The sequence below is a fragment of the Danaus plexippus genome, chromosome 10 (assembly GCF_018135715.1).
Source record: "Danaus plexippus chromosome 10, MEX_DaPlex, whole genome shotgun sequence".
NCBI lineage: Eukaryota > Metazoa > Arthropoda > Insecta > Lepidoptera > Nymphalidae > Danaus > Danaus plexippus.
The window spans coordinates 5,531,439-5,553,889 of record NC_083543.1 but is presented as its reverse complement, the minus strand read 5'-3'; the positions used below and the strand labels follow the sequence as shown (position 1 = coordinate 5,553,889).

Sequence of the window (22,451 nt, the reverse complement as noted above, 5' to 3'; positions counted from 1 at the left end):
CATACAAATTTTCTATGAATTATATTTTATCATTGGTAATTTTATATTAAACCATATAAAATTACACCCTAAAATGAAACGAAAGTGGCCAATTACGAAGGGCATCAAACAAACCATATTCATTGAAAAACCCTCTCGAAATAAAGGGCTAATAAACGCCAATCAGTGTACAAATCTAATCTTCGCGCCATCTACGTACGGGAATTTTCCCATTTTCCGTCCGTCAGAGGGCGCGTTCGTCCCTCACCCCGCAATCAATACCTGCGCACTGCGAACACCACTCGTCACCCTCGCTGGCTGGCGGACCCATCCCCGTGAAAGGTTACACGTAAAACTAAAATGAATCCTCGACTTTCATGAGTGATAGCCGCTCGTTTTAGTGCAACGGCGACTGTGTTTTGTCAAAATGCATTTACATTTCGAGAGAAACGTTAACGCGAAGTGCGATTGTACTATATTGTCTCTGTCATGGATGGGTAAAGTACCAGACGAGCTGCCCGAGGTGAGCCTGCTACTGAATTACTTAATGTTTTGTTTATCTAGTTTTTTTTTTAAATAATGAAGTAAATTGCATATAATTATATATTTATATTTATTTTAATAACGATTACTTAATTTTGTACAAACAGTTTTTATATAAAACTTGGTTCGTAGTCATTTTCATTAACCAATTAGCGGTCGTTAAAACAGTATTTTTTCTGTAAATTGTTCGCTACATTAAATATCCATTATATCTGAAATTAAATTACAATTCCATTGTTGTTCAACTATGGCTGTAATTCTTTGAATAACATAAAAAAATGTAATATTATAATAAACGTTCGATTTTAATTTTAAAAATAGAATGTGTTGTTCTTCTTTTGTTTAAATGTCTTAAGTTTTCTCTGATAACAATATTGTTAAAATAACTAATGTATTTTTTTAAATACGATTCAGTATTAGAGATGATGAAATGTCACTTTCCTTTTTCCTAACATCCAAAACATTTGCAGTGTTACGGATATAGATTCAAGTTGATTCTCGGTTAAAAGAAATTAATGTACACCCCTTCAGTATCTTGAGGTAGCCATACTCGAATTAGAGGTTTCGTTTCCGGCGAGCAGCACGCACTTCACTTTCCCCTTGCATTTGCCGACACATGTATAACATATTTCTTAATTAACGACAAGCTTGCCTCCCACTCAACACTCATATATGTATTTCAACTCGAAGTCTTACATCAGAACAGGTATCCAGACGGCTTGAAGTTCTTTGTTTAAGTGAGTGTATTAAAAATAATCAAATATCCTGCCATATCAAATGATTAGAATTAATATTCAGCTGTGATGACTTCCTTCCATTTACATCTATTATTGGAATGAAAGTAATGTCGTAAATACATTATTTAATTTTAACCTTAGTAACGTAAGCGTAACTTAACAAGTCGATTGTTTATTTTTCCTTTCAAAATTGCATAAAAGCAAAAAGCTATAGACATCGTTTGATGAAAAATGTAATCCGACTCGTATATTGGTATCTGAATTGGCGAAATTGCTTTCCCTTGGACCATTTTAGTTTTCAATCAATGAAAAATCCATATGGCTTTCTCTATTCTATGAGTTGGGAGTGGATAGAAGTATAAAATATCAAATTGTAACCGAGCACTTGATGTAGGTACGTGGCCAAGGGTTTCTAAGTGGACGTTGGTAAGCCGTTTATAGTTGCGTCAGTATTACATTGCAGTTAACTTCACGAGCAATTATACAATATTAAAATACCTATAAACGTCATATTTTACTTAACATTTTAAGAAAAAGGTTTTATACGCATAAATAATGTTTGTTGCATGTCCATTTTAATAAAAAAAAAAATGCAATTGCGTGGAAGAAAGCATGCGTTTCCATTAAGGGAAATCCTGTTAAAACTGATGTAGGTTTTATATAAATTGTGTAATTTTATATCTCTTTGCTTTATATAAAGAATAGTTTTGTTTCTTCGTGGCAATTCGGACTAACGTACTATATACTTATGTCTTATACTGTATACGAGTATTTATTATTAAGTATTAAGAAATAACATTATTGAGCTCTATTAAGTGATATTTAGTACTTCTTAGTTTTTTTAGGTGATATTTTATTCTCGAAATATAAATATTTTATTTTAAACTTTATTTTGATTTTTTGCGAGAAAAATATTTTATTTATGAGAAAAAACTCAATAATTTTTTCTAAAAAAAAATTTTTTGGGGCTCTTACATACATGATATATAAATGAGAAACGTATTCTTTGGCCTTAAAAATATATTTCATAAAATCTTCATTTACATTCGTGAACAACGAGTTAATGAGCTCTTATTTTTTGTTTTCCTAACAGTAACTATAGTCAAACGAAGCTTATATATTTTTTTATAAAGTAAATAGATATATTGTAGTAAACAATTGACACAAGAATACGATACGGAAATTAATAAATTAAAGTGATATAGATTTCAAAACGTCCAGTCAGCTGACTTATCTTGCTGACTGTACAATAGTGGAATTCTTTTAACAAAGCTTAGGTAGAACATAATAACTGCAAAATCTCTTTAAGTCGTATCATTGACTCACACCTTCCACATTTAGTTGTGTAAGATTTATTTATTTATGTATCATCATCAGCCTATCGGTGGCCACTCTTGAGCAAAGGCCTCTTCTCACATGGAGAAGGTTAGATCATTAATCATCAAGCTTGCTCAAGGCAGATTGGTGTTTTCAAACTTATTATTTGATTTATAAGTCCAGTTTTTCTCACGATATTTTCCTTCATTTTCCTGTCAGTGTTAATCTCAAATGGAAGCTGCTACGAAAATACTATTAGAAATTTTGTGATTTTATCTTCTTAAAGCTTCTAAGAATTTTTTTTACGTGAAAGGTGGCAAACGAGCAGACGGTCTACTTGATGGGTAGTAGGGACCGTCGCCCATGGACATCCGCAACATTTACCTTGCGGATGCGTTGCCAACCTTAACGGTTGAGAAAAAGGGACGAGTGGGAATAAGGAAATGGTAGGAAAGGGTGGGAACAGGGAAAGGGCAACCGGCTCTCTCACTTATCGGACGAAACGCAGCCACTAAAAGCTACTTCACGCGGATCTTCTGTGAGAGTGGTACTTCTCCGGTCGGGTCAGCCTATGTTCGAGCTGTAGTAACTTGACCACAGCTAGGCTCTACCATCTAAAATATCTAATTTTTTCATGTATATGTCAAAAATATATACAAAAAAAATATTTAAGTAGGTATATAAAATACGCCAGATGTAAAATAAATAAATACCTATACTTGTACGATATTCTACAATTTATATCGTCGTACGTTACCTTTATGTGTGTACTCGTATATTAAATAATTAAAAAGTAAATGATAATTCCTCTATAAAAAATACAACTAAAATAAGGAATGTTTCTCTACTAGCGATTCAGTAAGCTATCTGGTGAATATGCCAATTGAACTGCGAAACATGTTTGAAGCACTTACGGTCGAAATGAGATAAAATAGAAAAGGAATCGTGAAAAATTCATTGCTGGAGCTGGGTGAAATTCTATTTAGCTTTTTTTATTTATGAATGAAGCAAAAAATAATCTGGCTACTTGAATGTAAATCGTAGCTAATCTTTATTATAGTTTGAACGCTTATAAAGGTAGCCGATGCCTGCCTAAGAAGGATTATTGAACGTTCACTGAGCCAAAGATCCTCATTCGGAAGGATTACATTTATTGACATTACTTCCATCATATCCCTGTTTTAATATACGTATAAAGAATCGCCATTTAAAGCGTGCCATAGAAACGTTATTTCGAGTTAGTAACTGAAAATCTTAAAAATTCATAAAAGAATTTTACATCATAGTAGTACTCGTAAGTTGGATGCATAAGAGTATTACAGTTTCCAGAGGAACAAAAGGATTATCGCAAATATGTTATATATTTCTTCAAAGTGCATTCTTAAAAAAATGGAAATGCACTCATTCTGTGTAACTACTGCTAAATTACTTTTTAATCTTTTATGTACATTAATTCAATGTAAAGAATATACATATATAAATTAAAATCTCAAAAAAACGATACGAATATATACCTACAGCTTGGCTATTTCCAATATATGATATTCTTCCTTGATACTTGTAAAGTCACAATAATAAACATGTCTTATATAAGAAGTGTAAAAGATTCTCAGTCTTATTTTATTGACCTTCAATATACAATGTTATGTAATTAAATTTAAACATACATAACAATTCTACTTAGTACTTACCTCTGATCAACTTCACGAACTGCTATTGCTGTCTTCATGTAAATACCTCTGTTATTATATTTTTTTGATGTGATTACCAATATATGCATTCGTTATAATATTACAGTTTATATAAAATCTCGCTCAATATAAGTGTTATCTATATCTAATATACCTTAAAGAAATGACGTAGATCGACTCACAATATGTATGGAAATAGTTCGAATTTCAAACATAAAAGTTTTTAAATGAAACTAGTGTTATTCGGATTTACTACGCGGATTTTATTATTTAAAAACTACATAATCCCGACGTTTCGGTTACTTTGCAGCAACCGTGACCACGGGCAGACGAGAAGTGAGTCCGTGATCACGGTTTAGTTTTTTCGGATTAAGTTCGGATTAAGTTTTTTTCATTTCACATTGACCAAAGTTTAAAGGTTTCTTATAAATTAACAACCTTTTTAAATTAGTAATATATAAGCTTCTTATATGTTATTTAAGGAATTTTTTGTGTCATTTATCATATATATATATATATAAATAAACAAAATCTTGATCATCAGATAAGAGAAAGCTAGCGAATTGTGAATACTTGCTTATAGTTGAACAGCGGCGACAATTGCAGATAAAAATCAGATGGAAAGTGTAAAGAAGCCGCCTGTCCTGATGGAATCTGTTTCACGGTCAGTAACTCGGGATAGAATGGATTCTCTTTAGGCAATTCTCCCGACCCTCTGATCCAAGGAACCAATTTACATTTTTGCTATATGCTTCGGCACAAACAATTATTAGAAGATTTAATAATGTGAAACAAAATTGCGTAGACAGTAACATAGAATAAAAATCGAATTAGCTCTTACTTAGTATATAAAGGTTATGTGTTTTATTCGTTTATTTTTTTAAACATAGTAATGGAAATGATATTTGATTGGAGCTCTCCCCTAGACTTGTTTTATAATCTGTGGACCAAATACTGTTACGAAGCAATAATCCGGCGAATAGTCAATCTGTCTTCCATTTCCTGTCCGTCAGAATATTTAATTGCAACTTAATGTTTCCTATTAAAACACATTTCTATCACATCCGTACCCTCAAATCATGTTGCTGTAACAATATTATCATAAATTGAGCTTTTACGTTAGAATGTAGCTTTAACGACGTCATAAAAGGCTCTGGATTCACGAGCGCCGTTTAAAGTAATTATGACCTGTTGCATGGAAAAAAATTCTAAAAAGATTTTTTTAAGAGATATGGCTTTACAGTAAAAGTAAAATTAATGTTTAATATGGAAATGTAATATGTTATATTTAAATATAATTCAACATTTAAATAATGGGTAAGGAAAATAATGCGACGGTCGCGTGATAAGCAATTACTTCGGTAGTAGGTCACAATATTTTTCTTTATCTAGCGATTCGCTTCTATTCCTACTAAGTTTCTTTGTTTACATCCATCACATCGTCTTTTTGAGGTTTCACAGCTTTATAAATTCAATATTTTATCATAGAAGACGTATGTGACGCGTAAATAACTCATTTATTTTATTTCGCCCTTTCTAACAGAAATAGAAAAAATAAACACAAACTGATTTAAATATTGGTATATATTTAAGTAACAACACAATTTATTCATTTTTAAAATATAACGAAAACTTTGTGCCAGAAAAGCGCATAACCTCATATTAAATTCCACACAAAATATAACTCCAGGCTTGAAACAACCAATAACTAGGTGGCAGTTTAACTAAGCCTCTGAATAACCCCTTAAAAACCCCCGGGCCTCCGCTTTGTTCACAATTAAAAGGCTCGTGAAAGTAGACCAAATTAATGTCAAACTTCTTGCAATTTGTGCTGTGGAATTGTTTTTTTTACATTTTATATTAAACCTCAGTTAAACTCGCACCTATTTATCAATATATTGAAAGTTTCACTATTAATAAACGTGTATTAAATAATAACAGGTATTTGATTATTTAATTCATGTCAATTATTAAAACAAATCATGTAGTTTAGTCTATCTATATTATAGTTAAAATTTATTTAATTATCCAGCAATTTTGTTGTAATCTTTATTTATATTTTATTTATCAAGTTATACACAATTATTAGAAAGATATATACTTAAGAGGTTCATATAATACCTTTCACTGATGATTTTTTTACACAATACATTCGTGTGTTTGTAAGACAAAACATATAATTATTATTGTTCATCACTTCTCTGTCATAATTTAAATTTTTTGTATTAAAAAAATGAGACAAACACATGTTCTTGCTAAGGTCATGTACATTTATTACTTTAGGATACGAAACAATGTTCTATAGGAGAACTGGTAATTTCCTGGCAGTGCCGCAGTTTTTAGTTTTGGATTTATTTACTTAAACTAAGCTTTTAAACTGAAAAATGAAAAACATCTCTTTATATTTGAAATAACAACCATAACCGGGATCACAGTTGGACTAATAATTTTAAGATTTCGTTGTACGATATGTGAACGGAATAAAAGAAGAAGGCTTTTATATTATGTTTTTTTTTTACAATTTTAAAATTTTATTAAACTCTCATGTATCTCTTAAATAAATATGTACATATAATGAGATCTAAGACTTTCGCGAGTTTTATTCATTTAAATGAAACTAATATTATTCGGATATACCACGCGTGCTTTATTTTTGTAAAAAACTTTCGGTTACTTTTCAGCAACCGTGATCACGAGCACCAATCACATCTCGTCTGCCCTCTTCTTTTTGCTATTTATTAAACGTTACTTGAAATTATAGAAAAAAAGTACAGCGAAGATTCATTTGTGTTAGAATGAATATTATTTAAGTGAGAACCAATCACATTATTAAGTGCATAAATTGTTTATGAGAAATACGACAACTTCAAATGAAACTGATAGAAGCGTTCTTTAAAGAAAGACTTAATAAGAAATGGAATGGAATGGAATGGAATGGAATTATAAAAAATGGAATAAAAAAGCTACACAATTTACCATTTATTTAGAGAAATAAATAAAAATCCTACTCATTAATTGTCCTTTAAAGGTTATAGTATCACGCGTAAAGCACTTAAGAATAATACGTTAACATCATATTTGAAAAAGAGTTGATTCTCTTAAAAAAACTACGGTAAAAACTACGTTTACATTTATTTAAAAAAAAACATTTAATACACATACCTGCTTATTCCTTTCAATTTTCGGTGTCCCTGTTTATGAGTATGAACTCTTATACGATTTAAATTTCTGCCATCACCACTATTTCCATTGACATACAAACAGGTTCCAAATTTTCATCTAAATACTAAATACAATACTGAAGATAAGCGCAGTAAAGGGTTATATATTTCTATACATTTTAGCATTTATGAAAATATTTAGAGTTGTAAGGATGATGTAATTTTATGAAACAATGATGCAAAAACTTTTTATTTCAGGCCATAGGCATTTATCTGAGAATTTTTAGTAAATTATTTATTATGCTGTTAAAATAACCAAATTATGGGACTATAAATTTTAATTTCAATATGCGTTTTACAGTTCATAATAAATGATAATCAAATGACGGACACGTAAAACCAAGCTGAAAATTAATTTGAATCATTGACCAAAATAGAAAATATCGCTGAGCATTAGTGAGAATGAGTTTAAATATAATGTTAATGGATAGCTGATTCTCGCCTTTGGCTATATTATAATATATTTTATGTCTTGACTGCTTTAAACAGCTCCTGAAACTTTAAGCCTACCTTTCGGTTGGTTGTAACGCGACATGCGACAGAAGGACGAAAAAAATTTACTCGATATATAAACTACTCTGTAATGGTTGAATGATGCTTGTTATTTTTTCAGATTACTGTCTTCAATAATATATAAAAAATATAATTCTGCAAAATGATGATACTTAGAGAAAATAAAAAATAATAAACAATTAATAATTATATTTATACCAACAGGAAGAAGGATGGAAGCTGAATCGTAACAATTATTATCAAGAAGGTTGGCTAGCGACTGGAAACGTGCGTGGGGTTGTGGGAGTTACATTCACATCTTCACACGCGAGAAGACCACACGAGCTTCCGTTACGAACCAATTACAATCTGCGAGGACATCGATCAGATGTAAGATATATAACTACAGCAAGAAAATCATGGAAATGCACACAACGTTAAAAAAAACGTTATAAAAACTTTATTATACATATAGCCCAAAGTCCATGTACACTAGAACATTCAGAGAACAGTATTAGTCGCACTCCATCAAACCAATCCTTAAATAATATTTAAAAAATAATAATAAATGTAAATATACATAAAAATTATTCGGAACTCGATTTACAAGCATCTTGTTCTGAGAGCGAATTATATTCGTAATGATTCATAACTTACGAGTGTCAAGTAAATAAAATTTTCTATTTTATTTATCTTACAAAATTTCACTAACATTCAACGCCACAAAATTTTCAACCACAGATATTTCTTGTTAATTTAAATCAGTATCTGTTTTCAACTTCACTTCTTCAGTATGCAAAAGAGGTAACTCGACATTTAAAGTTGATCTCTGACTAAATTGCTTTTTAAAACAGCTAGGGAAATAAAATTTCAATGAATCTTCTGTTAGGGACGAGCAGTTTTATCAAGCATTTAATGACATTGAAACATTTTATTAATAACATCTCAACCGTCGCCTTAAGCTCGAACACCGTCTTTGAGAACTTTATAGTATGTAATTAAAAAAAGTCTTAAAATAATACTCAAGCCTCTGGAAATAACAAGGCCGGGACTCAAGATGCCTGCTCTGTCTTATAATTAACGTTAAGCGCTAAGTTGTTTCAACTATAAAAGTTGATTAATTATTGTTATTAACAATTAGTGCTCTTACGAATAATTCAACGAAAGGTTGAGCTTTATGTTAGGATCTATAACAGAAACAAATTGTGCTCTTTATCTACATATTTAGTTTTTAAATTATATGTTGTTTAACGAGATTCCGTAGCGCTGTAGACTGCTACGTATAACCGACGCTGACTATTACGCAGTATATATGTGAATATATATGAATATAAAGAGCCTTTGGTAATAAAAACAATGTATTCAAAGTCATATGAAAAAGAAATATTTTGAATTTTAATGGAGCTTTTTGAAAAAAAAAAATGGCTAGAACGAACATCTGTTTTATTTATATTCGGTCATGTAATGACCATAATTGTTATTATTTATCGTATTGAGATACACTAGCTATTGACATACACTAGCAATTGGATTTAATTTCTTTTTGAGGTAAATTTGTGTAATTTTTTATTCATTAAAATTTTTGAAGAAATAATAAAGATATAAAATAAAAATAAGTCACTTTAAAAACCAAAATGGAAAGGCGGATCTGTTTGATTTTATGAATTTTCGAATCTAGACGTCATTAAATGTATAAAACAGGTTTTATTATAAAGTTTAAAACTGCTTAGCTGGTGAAAGAGTAACTCTTCCCTTTGACGTAATTAAAATAAGGCGACTTTCGCAATGCCGGTAAAAATTGTTCCTCTTAATGAGTCTACCTTGTTTCCATTTGTTCCCGACGGAACTTATTAACCTTCCGAGCACTTTAAAGGAATCTTCACTAAAAACGTAATTTTAGACATCATAATGGTGTAATAACAATTATATAATTAAGGGAACTTTTGGATGTAAGATATGGAAGAGATTTTTGTGAGCAAATTGATAAACAAACTAAAAAGAATTGATATACATTTAATTAATATATAATATAGAATAATTAACATCAGAAGAAAGTCATAAATAAATCTGTACAGCTTAGTCATAACTCATTAATAAATCTGTATTTTAAGCGCACAGATTAAACATAATCACATCACTTATAACAAAGAGATTAATATGTTTCCATAACAATCAGAATAATATGTTAAAGCATACAAGATGTATAAAAAATATTCTAAGATAATTATTTTAGTATTTTATACTTTTAAATTGAAATATGGTATAAAAGCACTCAGACAATTCTCACTGTTACATAATGACAGCGCACTCCGGCTGGTACGTCACCACAATACATTTTAACGAGCCGAGTCATTTATATGGACTTTATAAGTATTTAAACTACTGATGTTATATATATTTTTTATATTAAGTACAATACGAGTCTATACAAAAATTAACGAATAATTTTTTTTAAACAATTTAAACAGTTATTGGAATTGTGTATTTATATTTAGATCTGTGATTTTTTTTAAAGTTATTTTTCTCACTGGCCATGTTTATAAAATTCAAATCTTAATAAATATACTTTCAGAATCATATTTCGGACATCATATTTCCAGGCTATGTTACGGTGGAGCCAAAGATTACATCATTTTAAAAAATATTTATTTTTATTTTTCAAAGTAAAATAATACAACTACGTAGTAAAGTAATATAACTTACGAATTTCAAAAATATAGTAAGAAAAAAAAAATAGAACACAATCCGTAATCTGGAAACTATAAATATTATTTATTTTAGGTACAAACCTTCAACCTACTTAATAATTGATAATGAAGTTTCTTAATAATGACTTTTTAGACAATATTTTCTGTTTTGAGTTTTCGAACATCATTTTCTCTTTTTTAAAAGAAAGGGTTAATTTTATAAAATATTTTCCCTTATTTCTATAAAGAGTTTATACTATTGAATGAATTGTTTAGCCTTTAAAGATCCTTTTTTCTATCCAGGTGATTCTGGTGAAATGGAATGAGCCGTATCAGAAGCTGGCTTCATGTGACAGCTCGGGAGTGATCTTCGTGTGGATTAAGTACGAGGGCCGCTGGAGCATTGAGCTGATTAATGATCGGAGCACTCCAGTCACACACTTCTCGTGGTCTCATGATGGTCGGATGGCGCTAATATGCTATCAGGTATTTTAGAATTTTAGTTATTAATATCACTTAGATTAATTTTTTAGTTTGGTTACTATTAAAAGTGAAATAGTAATGATTCTCATTTCGAAAAACTGGCCACCTATGTTTTTTTTTTGTACGAATGATGCGTATAAAAATGTTCCTTATAAGTAAATAATGCAATAATAGGATCATTTTCAATTCATTTTTTATCCAAAATATTGTTTCATATGTATATTTCGATGTGAAACTTTTATTTTATATTTTTCACTAATCGATATCTTTAATAAAAATTAAGTTTGTTGTATTCTTACAAAGTTATTTTCGCTTTAGTGCCTGGTGTGTATGTAATAACGTTATTTATGAGTTTGTTTTACGAGATACATATATTATTTTAATTTTATTAAAAGCTTACTGTTTGAAGTCATACGAGCAAAGGAATTCGACACTTTGAAAGTAAACACATTTCGCATAAATTATGTATATTAAAGTCTCCCACGACTCTCGAGCGAAGGGTGTCTAGGTCGGGCTGTACGTACATATGTTTACATTTCACGACCCACTTTGGTCAACGATTTATTACGATAATGTCTGTTTAATTAAAATACTTACACATAATATGAATGCGCATTTTTAAAAAGAGAATACCAAAAATAACTATTATGGAATTTTGTTACGTAAATTTACATATATTCGTTTATTGCGAAGTTATGTTTATACATAAAATTAAATCCAATCCAAAAACTGCAAGCATCAAATAGACACACATATTTATATGTTTTTTTTTATATTGTTCCTTGTCAAAAATCGATTTTATAGGAAGAGTTATGTCATCTCTCGACTTCTGAAACACTCGGATGGCATCGATAGCATCACAACTTACTAAGAATATCATAAACATAAATAATCTCTTATTTTGTGTGAATGTGTGAGAATGTTTTTTTTTTAAGTCGTTAAGATGAAAATTGAGGACGTGGTTTAGAAGTTAAATTTTAATTTTGTAATTAAAATATTTAAAGCCTATACGTATTGAAAACATGAATGGTGAATCTTATATATATTTTCTTTAAAGCCTTGAAAGTTTGATTGAATTTTTAAATCACTGGCATTACAAAAATTGTCTGTACGGCTCAATGTGTTATTACTTTTATTCACCAATTAGATTCAGGCCACTAGACGTATTCTTCAAATCGGGAGCGTCCGATCCAATTCAATATAGTGGCTGTATTTGCAACCTTAGTGTATAATAGTATTTACATAGAAAACAAGATCGTTGATGGAAATGTTAATATATGTATAACCTTCGTATAAATTTTAATGCGAATTCTTTCGAAGTTAATAGTTTAATAGAATTTACGAACAACAAACCTTGAAAATTGCAAACTCAAGGCACGCTAGGCAGATCAAGTACTATGTACAATGTACGTTCCACGTCATTGAAGTGCCAAGGTAGCTGAACAAACTTTAAAAGCTAGTTCAGAGCGCGGTTTTCTTAACTATTAAAACACCGAAAGAAATAAATATTGATGTATCTTAATTTAATTTCTAACTTATTTATCTCATTCTCGGTTCATCGCGACTAAGTGAAAATTATGTTTACTTAATTCGCTGTTAAGATTAAACCTTAGGCTAACGACTTTTATATTAGACATGACCGGGTTAAGTAGATGGTGGCTATTGGTCAACCGCGTCCTGTGGAACAGAATCTGAAGGGCGGTGAATCGAAAGAATCACTTTCAGCCTACTGCTACACTGCAGTTGGCGCACAGGTCACCGGATTTGTTGGACGTTATTAAATTCCCAAGAACATGACTTTGGTATAATATGAAATAGAAAAATAACCACAATGAGTCAGGTTCAACTTGTTGGTACTGAACAGTCTATTAGAACAGTGGACATGATTTATTTGTTTCTGCTGATTCGAAAAATTAATTGTTGATAAGTAACTGGGAGTTTATTTGATACATCCTGCAATATATTGTAGGGTCTAATACATGTCTAGTTCGAACGTGGAAAAAACAGTGTGTAATAATATTCTGCGAGATACAGAATTTGATAAAATATAAAAAAATGTTAAACCGGCTGCCTGCCTAAGACAAGAGGCATTACAAAAACGATTATTACGTAGGAAAATTGGATCGTTATATATTTTTTTATATCAAAGATTACAAAATGTTTTAGGGTTGAGATCAGATGTTCCAGCACGATAATAATAAAATGAAATTATATCTGTAGCTAAAATATAATAAAATACTCTTATCTTATGAAAATGAAAAAAATAACAAAAAGTAAACTCTTATTAGATTAAAAAAATACTATCTGAATTTTTTGCGTTCTGAATATAAAATAAAAACCGTGCTCTAATTAGTTCGTGTTTTTACTTCGGCCATGAATTTTAAAACGGTCTACGTCTTTGAAATTAGGTCCATATTTTGAGTCAGTGTACAAAAAAATAAAGTATGTACCCTTGTCTGTGAAGAGGTACGCTTTATTCTTTGTTGGCTTGGTCACGTTAAATGGGGGTCATTAATAGTTTACTTTATATTATATTAAAAACAATAGGTGTTGAATGAGAAACGGGAAACGCTTCGTATGTTGTGTGAACTTAGAATAAGGATGAAAATATGTAAGATTAACGGTAACATATAAAATTGAAAAATATTTAATGATCTAATGAGATCTAAGATTTTCGCGAGTTTTATTCATTTAAATGAACACCTCGTCGGGATTATGTAGTTTTTAAATAATAAAATCCGCGTAGTATATCCGAATAATACTAGTTTTATTTAAATTTAATGATCTAGCCAATTTTTATGTGATCATTTATATCAGTCACTAAATTATGGTATATTGAAGAGATCGAAAAGTGAAAGGAACTTAAGAAATGTTATGTATCCTAATAGGATGGCTTCGTGCTCGTTGGTTCTGTGGCCGGACAGAGGTACTGGTCTTCCATGCTGTCCCTGGATGCTCGTATTACATGTGGATGCTGGACTCCTGATGACAGCCAGGTTTACCTCGGCACTGCATCCGCACAACTCGTTGTCATGGATGTTCACGGAGCTATGGTGTCCCAGGTTAGTTAAATTGAAATAAATCTTTTAAAAAATTTGTATTTATTTTGTACTATACACGATTGAGCATTATTTCAAGTGGCATTTGGTTTTTAGATTTAAGTTTTGGTTGTATCAATAAATAAGTAAAAAAGGTTTTTTTTTTAAATATATCGTTTTATCATCGCAACGCTGACCAGTGAAAACGATGTATTTTTTTATCTATGCTCATTTTTACATGCTTCATTATTTTTATCGATAACAAGGATTTATGAAATGGTCTACAGAGTTCAGTTCAGTAATCAGTAATAGAATTGCAAAGAGATCGATACCGGGTAAAAATTTCTAATAGAAACCACAATAAAATATTACTTTTACCTATATCTATAAAACAAATCCTAACATTAAACTGTCTTAGCTATTAAGAAACTTAATTATTTTTTCTTTCTTCTAAGTTAAACGTTCAATAATTTCTAGATTCTGGAACCCTTGTTAATTAAATATAGTTGCACAAATGGATATTGTTTAACGGACGAATAGGCTTAATGTTAATTGGTTTCAATTTGTCTCATTTCAAAGCATATTAATAAGATATTCTTAGTCAATTATAATAGAAACAGACAAAAAGGCAAACGCATAGCAATAACTTTGATACCTCGGCTTCCATTAATAATGGGGGCTAAGTACCTCGCAATGTGAATTCTTTTATGAGTATAAAAGATGCAATTGAAATGATAACAATCGATTAATAGATTTTAAGCTGAAGAATTTTTCTTATGTTTAAAAAGTGTAATCACTTTACTACAGATCAAAAGACACGGCCAACAATAGTTTTTTTTTCTTTTTTGTGATACTACTAGTTGTTAAAATCTCTATACGCGAACGTGTTTAAGAGGATAGAGGTCTTCGAGAGGGTTAGACGCGCCTCTGAGAGGTCGCTTGTGTTGTAACACACGAGGGTCGTTTTAAAAATAACTATTCACCACACAACTATAGCTTTTTGTGAAGAAGTTAACATGTTGTACATAAATTATATATAATTTATTTTCAAATTAAACAAATAACGAAATTAATGGTTACGCGTATTATATAATAATAACACACATCACATTTGTTCCTTTAATAATAGTTGAGAGTTAAATTAAAAAAAACGTCAAGAATTATTTTTCTAAAAAAATATATATTAAAAATGATTTTCTTAGTATTTGAAACTCTGCCAACAAGCACAGTGAATTATGAACGTACAGCACCCGGTCATTTGATCAATTTCTATATAGAGCGGTTGGTTTTCCGGACACACATAACTTATTTTAAGTGTGTCGTTTACATAATACATAGAAAAATATTATTAATTAATTATAAAACATTGCGATGTATTTTATCTATATGCTCTCCTGAATTTGTACCTCAAAAATGATTATTGACTTTACATAATTCTTTTGTGAAATAGTTTACTTAATAGGATTTATTAACAAATTATAATAACAAATGAATAGAATGTAAATTAATTAATTATGCCAGGGAATAACTGTCAAGATGTCATAATAAGTGGCAACTATGTTACTATGAATGCTATAGTGTATAGGCCCCCATAACAATAGTGAATTTTATAAAGTAAAAAAATATTATGTTATAACTGCAAATCATATATATATGAGATTTAGATTGCTTAGAAAGTATTAATTCTTGTTATTTTTAAAGGTGCAATTAGTAGAAGAAGGCGGTATAACTTCAATGGCTTGGTCTTGCGAAAAATTTAATATGGAGGAAGGTGAGGAGGTTGGGGAGAATAAAGGCGGGCATGTGCTGGCTGTAGCTCTTGGCAACGGAGAGATAGTACTATTACGAGGACATGATGACGTCAGTCCCATCAGGATACACACTGGTGTCAGAGGAAACACATTGGCCATGGAGTGGGCGAATTCTAGGGAACTGTTGGCCGTTGCTGGCACTTTAATTGCCGGTAAGTTTTGTTCTAATATCTAAAGACTACGAATCATATATTCTCTAGCATGGAGAATATTTATAACAAACTGCGCGTTTGTTATTATAGAACCAAATGAACCTGAAGACGAACCTCCCTTTAAGAACATAGTCAAGTTTTACGCGGACACAGGAGCTCTTATTTACACCGTGCCCGTCCCTTGTACCCAAGTAAGTGAAAAATTCAGAAAATTTGGATTTGTTAACCGATAAATATTAATGAAAAATCTCGCATGTGTTTCTTATGGCAGATAAAACTACAAAATGAAAACAAAGCTGCTAAGAAGTTTGTCATTTTAAAAAAATTGTAAAACTGTAAACAAAAAACAGTGCATATTTTTTCAAGTACTGCACTCACCAGTCAGTGAAGACTTCCAAAGAGCTGCATAAGACGTTCATTGCAGACAGAATTTAAAATTTTTGGGAAAATATTAACAAAATAAACTAAGTGTATCTGTTAGGCTTAAATTTATTTTATCACTTAGACGCTTTTCGGCCACTATTTAATGATTTTGATACTTTTTAATAAAATGATCAAGTTTTTTTCCTTGTTTAAATTATAACATGAGATGAAAATCAAAAAAACTATGAAATTTTTGTGCATAGTTTACCTTTAGGATGGACACGAATTAACGCCATCTTGCGTTGTTGTTATTCAAGACGTTTGCATACCAAATGAGACCATAATAATATAATAAAACTTATTGTAAACCTTAACAAAAAAAATGTTTTATATCCAAAATTCTGTATAGCATAATACTTAATTTAATGTATTTGTGGTAAGTGTGTAATGTTGCGCGAAATATATAGCCCTCGTATTGCAGACAGGCCGGCCGAAAATTTCTTATCTATCGACGTGGAATTAAAAAATATAAAAAAAAAATGTTTAAGACAATATTTTTAACATTAACTAAGATGTAGTCACATAGTAGCAAAACAAATACAGCTAACGTTAATGTCTACGGTTTAATCAGGCGCGTGTGACAGCTCTGACGTGGGGTCATGCAGCGCGTCGCTTATTCGTGGGTGTGGGGGGCTCCGTCTGCACTGCTCGCGTGTGGCGAGTCGTGGCACCCCTGCAACTGTTGGCACGTGTTCGTGCCGCTGCCGCTCTACGTCACCCGCGCCTCGCTGCCAAACTGCCTCTACCACCGAGACTGCAGCCCGCTTTAGCGAGTTTATTCGCTCATACCATACGGGTAACACCATTTTTACATGTATAAGTATAAAATTTATGTTCTAACTTCGATATATATTCTAATAGTTAGTAAAAATTGTACTGGTATGTCAAAAAAACTTATATAACTGTTGATAGATACAGATAGACAAATTGGAGTTCTTTAGGTAACAGAACTAATATGAGTTCATCTTGTTACTCATATATTATCTTATAAGTACCAAAAATTTATTTTAAAAATGTATTTATTTTACCACATAATACTATGGAGTATCAATATACATGTCACAATCAATATACTTTATTAAGATTTTTTTTATACATCTTTCTACTGTTGGTAAGCAGTGCAACGTCCCTGAAGCGAACGAATTACGCCGGTTTGTATCTCGTCCACCGGCCTCCGGCGGCCGTCTTCACTGCACTATGCTTCGACATGACGATGAGGAGGCGGGTGCTTATACACTCTACCTCGAACATCTCGGGGGACTAGTGCCCTTACTCAAAGGAAGGAGGACCAGCAAGATCAGACCAGAGTTCGTGATATTCGATCCTCAGGGTGAAGGTGATTATATGACGATAGTCCATTGAACGATGTTTGAAAATACTATCGAATTAGAAGACGTCTAGTGACATGAGAGGACTGTTAATTGATAAAGAGGATTTAATATTTCAACAAAGTGTTTCTTTATAATACGTAATTTAAACTTCGAATAACAATAGAGTTATGTAGTAAAACTGTAGAGGTAACAGGTTTTTGATTAGTATTAAACAGCAAACCTTCCAGAAGGGGTCCCTCCCCCGCGCGAGTCAAGCAGCAGTAGCAGCACTAGCGCGTCTAGCAGCAGCGGTGGCGTCCGTGGCTCCCCCCGCCTGTCCCGGGCTCACGGCTCGCCCCGTTCCCGAGCCCCCCGACCAAGACCCGCAACACAACACGACTCTTGCTCCTCGGACACTGAACGAGAGGATGGTGAGTCAATTAATTGAATAAATAACAACATTGTGATAACAGATTTGACTCAATCCTATCTGTAACATTATTTTTCTGTAGTTCATATTAATGAGTAATGTGTATCAGTAACATCAGAGAAAAGATTTTAATTCATCCACTATGTCTCTAATCTTTATTGACCTTGTAAGGAACATTCAATCTATATTCGCTATACTTTACCTGTTGAAACATTTAAATCACATTATTTACTTCAGGTTGCTCTGGCTCTCCACGCTTACAAAGACGCAGACGAGCTCGAGAACGACGGAAAGCTCGCAATGCCAGTGAAAAAGATGACACCCCTGATGAATTGGCCTATATAGACTCGTTACCAGAAGTATTACGAATTTGTCTTAAATGAAATTATTTCTAACATGTTTTTTTACCTGAAGGATGGCAATTAATCTTACTTTATATAATGTTATTAGTTTTACTTAGTAAAAAGTAAAAAAATATACCCAAAATTCGTTTGCAGGATGTACGTCTAGTGGAAGTAACATCGAACATATGGGGGACCAAATTTAAAATGCACGGTTTGGCCAAAAACGTGCCGGCGAACCTCGGACAAGTGACCTATAAAACTTCATTACTACACCTCCAACCCAGACAGATGACATTGACAATAACAGAACTCAGAGATGACTACCCCGTCGGGCCAGATCCTAATTTCAATCCGAATATATTTTCCGAAGACGAAGAAGAAGTATTCCAGCCTAGCCAAACAAACTCTCCGTCACACACTAATAACAATGTTAGAAAAAAAATCAATCCATTAATAATGACTGATAGGATGACTAGCACCAATAATATAATAAATCAATCGGAAATATATTCACCCAACAACAACTCAAACCCCGCTATGGCTAGGGCGGAATCTTACGAAGAATTTCCCTTTATAGATACCAACGAATCTGTTAACAATGTGACAGATAATGTTTTTAATTCGACTCCTGTTCGACATAGTAACCAGGCGCCAGAAAGACGTGTCAGCAACACAGCCGGGGTGACCAACCGTCATGCTATATCACCTTTGAGGTGTGAGGGTTCCGTACCCACATTGCAGTCCCCTAAGAATGCTGTTGCACCGACCGATATAATTTTCGAGAGGCCCTCGCCTCAGACTGTCACTTGCGGCGGTAGGGGCGACTTTTGTGGAGGACGCACGGAGTATAGCGTCAGAGATAATGTTGCAATCAAAGGAAATCTACCCAACATGGACCAACAATCTTTTAGCCTAAACCTCAGCTTGGAACCTAGTAGGCAAGTGACCATAAAGAAGTGCGATAACCATGTGGCCGACAATTGTCTGTCAAAGTTAAGAAAAAATATATGCAATAGGGGAGAATCGTCATACGAAATTAATACTAACAGAATTTTAAAATCTCTCTGTAATAAGAATTTTGAACACGAAGTTCATCCTGACGCCATGTCTAAAAGGTCAGAAACACTTAAAAACTTGCAAAAAGGTGAAGATTTAAAATTTATTGACGAAGAGACTCCAGTCGATACGAATATTAATAATTTAACAGATAAAGTTCGAGAAGGTAGAGTTCAAAGAACGACTACTGTAGTACCCATTAGTCCAGTGTGTGCAAACATTCCCGTATATGATACGATGACGCGCAGTTGCAGTGTGGGCTATCTTGACTTGGTCGACCCACAAGTACTACATGCTCAAGTCAGCCTGACCGCCTTGAGGGGAGAACCGCCACGTCGCCTGATACTCGTAAATACGAAACGACAACGACGCCCGAAAAGATACCTTAAAAACGATATGAAACAAATGGACAACAAAACACCAAGCCTGAAGAAATGTGGGAAATCGCGGAGCTTGGATTCTGGAGAACTGACCATCACAGCAGAGAAAAGTAAACGGCAATCGAAAACGGAGGCGAAAATCAAGCCCGACGTCTCCGCCAACTCCAGCAGTCGCTACAACAGTACAGGGGAAGAGGGCAGCGGCACCAGTACGGAGGAAGGGCGAACTAGAGGAGGATGCCAGCTTGGGACTAGACCCGCCGGCTCGGGCACACCGCCCGCAGCTCGGGCAGCGCCCCCGGCACCCCTCCTCACCGACAGTGATTCCGACTACAGCAAGTATTATAGTTAGTAGTAGATGCTTTTTCTCACCAGTCCTCTGAATACTTCAATGGTGAGACCCATGCGACTTCCATTAGAAAAGAGCACCGCGCTTCGTCGAAACGCATGCGGCTTTAATTACTGCGAGCTAGTTTTTCCCAGTAAAGTAACTGCTGAGTAGTTCGCAAAGGTCTTCCCAGACACAACCGGTCTGTATCGATCGTAAATAACATTCCATAAGCGTACGTAGAATAACACACCCGCTTCTCTAGCCATCAGAAAAAAATACTCGATACGGCTAAAATGCGGACACGAGACTACGCTTTTACAAGTAATTCCAATAGACTGAGATTACCCTCAAGAAATTAGGATATGACAGACGAATAACAAAAGTCTGGTGGGCAGGTTCTTTGGAGCAGTTGGCTCTGCGGCTGCTGGCTTCGCGGTCATCGAAGCGTGCTGGCGAGGGGATGGCCGGTGGTGTCGCGGGGGTCGCGGGGTCATTATCTCGCGAAAGCAGCTCCGCACCAGCCTCTCCTCGTCCGGCGCGGGCCACCTCCCCCACCCCCGCGACACCAGCTCCGAGGACCAGGAGACAGAGATACTCCTCCGCGTCACCGATAAGGTACTATTAGATAAACACACCCTTCATTTATGTATGTACGTTAAGTATAGAAAAGTTATAAAACCTATTTGACAATAAATCGGAGATAAATGGCGAACTGAGTGAGAAATTTACACATTGATTGGTTTAGACTTTTCCAATGATTTACATTACAGACAATTGCTCAACTCGCCTCTATTAAATAGAAGAAGAAACAAGAAGCTGTCTGAGAGTTCAGACGACGAGTACTCGAACGGTTACAACGAAGTTAACAGCAAGAACTACAGAGACCTTGAAAGTTTCCAGAAGGCACAACTTAGAAATAAGGTATTTTAAAAACAAACCATCGTAACTTTTTTTCGGTAGGCAATAGTATTTATTAGAATTAGTTTGTTTGTATTTGCTTTATACTGACACGTTCACCGTTTTTATCTAGAGTTTTATTATTGCAAGGCCACACCAAGGTCAATTGTTAAAAATTTGTCCCATCTTTGTTAGGAATATTTAGGAATAGCATTATATATTTTTACTATAACTGGTGTTATATAAAAGCTAAAACGTGCTGGCGGTAACATGGGCGCGGGTGGAGGGGCGAGCGCGGGGGGTGCGGGGGAGGTCCGAGAGCGTCGTCAGCTGATGATGCACAACAAGGCGCCCATGTGGAACGAGAACAGCCAGGTGTACCAGCTAGATTTCGGCGGACGGGTCACGCAAGAGTCCGCCAAAAACTTCCAAATTGAGTACCACGGGAAGCAAGTAAGATCATTGAACTCGTTTACACTATATTCATGATCGAAATTGCAAGTAAATGTCTTTATTTTTCAAAGTCATCACGGTTTTGTCTATGTTGGTAGACTATTTGTCTTAAGGCGTGTAACTATGATAAAAATGACTAAGGAAGTTCAATATAGCTATCTGTTCATAAAATGTAATTTAAGATGTAATGGAATTTTATTTCTAAGGGTCTTCCTTTAGACTTGAAAGGCGCTTTTGTTAAATATATTATTAAATTAAAAAAAAAAAAACAAAATGGACTTCTATTCATTCGTTTTGTTGAAAAACCATATATTAATTTTTTCGGATAAAGAAGAAAAATCGTTATTAGTGTAAATTGTTATTGGCGAATTATCTAGGATCTTTTAATTTCAAAATAATCGATAAAAAAATTACTTCAAAATAATAAAAAACAAACAATACCATATAGCATAATTTACAGTAACCAAGATAGTCAATATATTTACTCCAGGTGATGCAATTCGGTCGTATCGATGGCAACGCGTACACACTGGACTTCCAGTACCCGTTCTCGTCGCTGCAGGCCTTCGCGGTCGCGTTAGCGAACGTGACGCAACGGCTCAAATGAGCACTCGCCGTCACGTACAGCAAACGACTGCGCTCCTACGGCTTCTACAACCGCTGTGGGGCGTGAATT

General features: G+C 33.3%; 1 protein-coding gene across 1 annotated transcript; it reads left to right on the top strand.

The window, feature by feature from the left end:
• Positions 1–274: 274 nt before the first annotated feature.
• LOC116767113 (tubby-related protein 4) lies at positions 275–22,407 on the top strand. The gene is made up of 15 exons (XM_032657293.2): positions 275–502; positions 8,206–8,370; positions 10,971–11,153; positions 14,039–14,212; positions 15,890–16,151; positions 16,242–16,342; positions 17,146–17,370; positions 17,694–17,910; positions 18,133–18,315; positions 18,552–18,673; positions 18,812–20,441; positions 20,821–21,040; positions 21,196–21,346; positions 21,572–21,775; positions 22,266–22,407. Exons 1-15 carry the CDS (start codon positions 407–409, stop codon positions 22,380–22,382), a joined length of 4,050 nt encoding a protein of 1,349 aa, XP_032513184.2. The 5' UTR covers positions 275–406; the 3' UTR covers positions 22,383–22,407.
• The last annotated feature ends 44 nt before the right edge of the window (positions 22,408–22,451 follow it).

What these genes read in the sequence shown, in the direction of transcription:
- LOC116767113 (XM_032657293.2), top strand. Translation starts at nt 407, where the DNA reads ATGCATTTACATTTCGAGAGAAACGTTAACGCGAAGTGCGATTGTACT. An exon ending in TACCAGACGAGCTGCCCGAG is followed by an intron (nt 503 to 8,205) that starts GTGAGCCTGCTA and finishes TTATACCAACAG; the next exon opens with GAAGAAGGATGGAAGCTGAA. An exon ending in GGACACTGAACGAGAGGATG is followed by an intron (nt 18,316 to 18,551) that starts GTGAGTCAATTA and finishes TATTTACTTCAG; the next exon opens with GTTGCTCTGGCTCTCCACGC.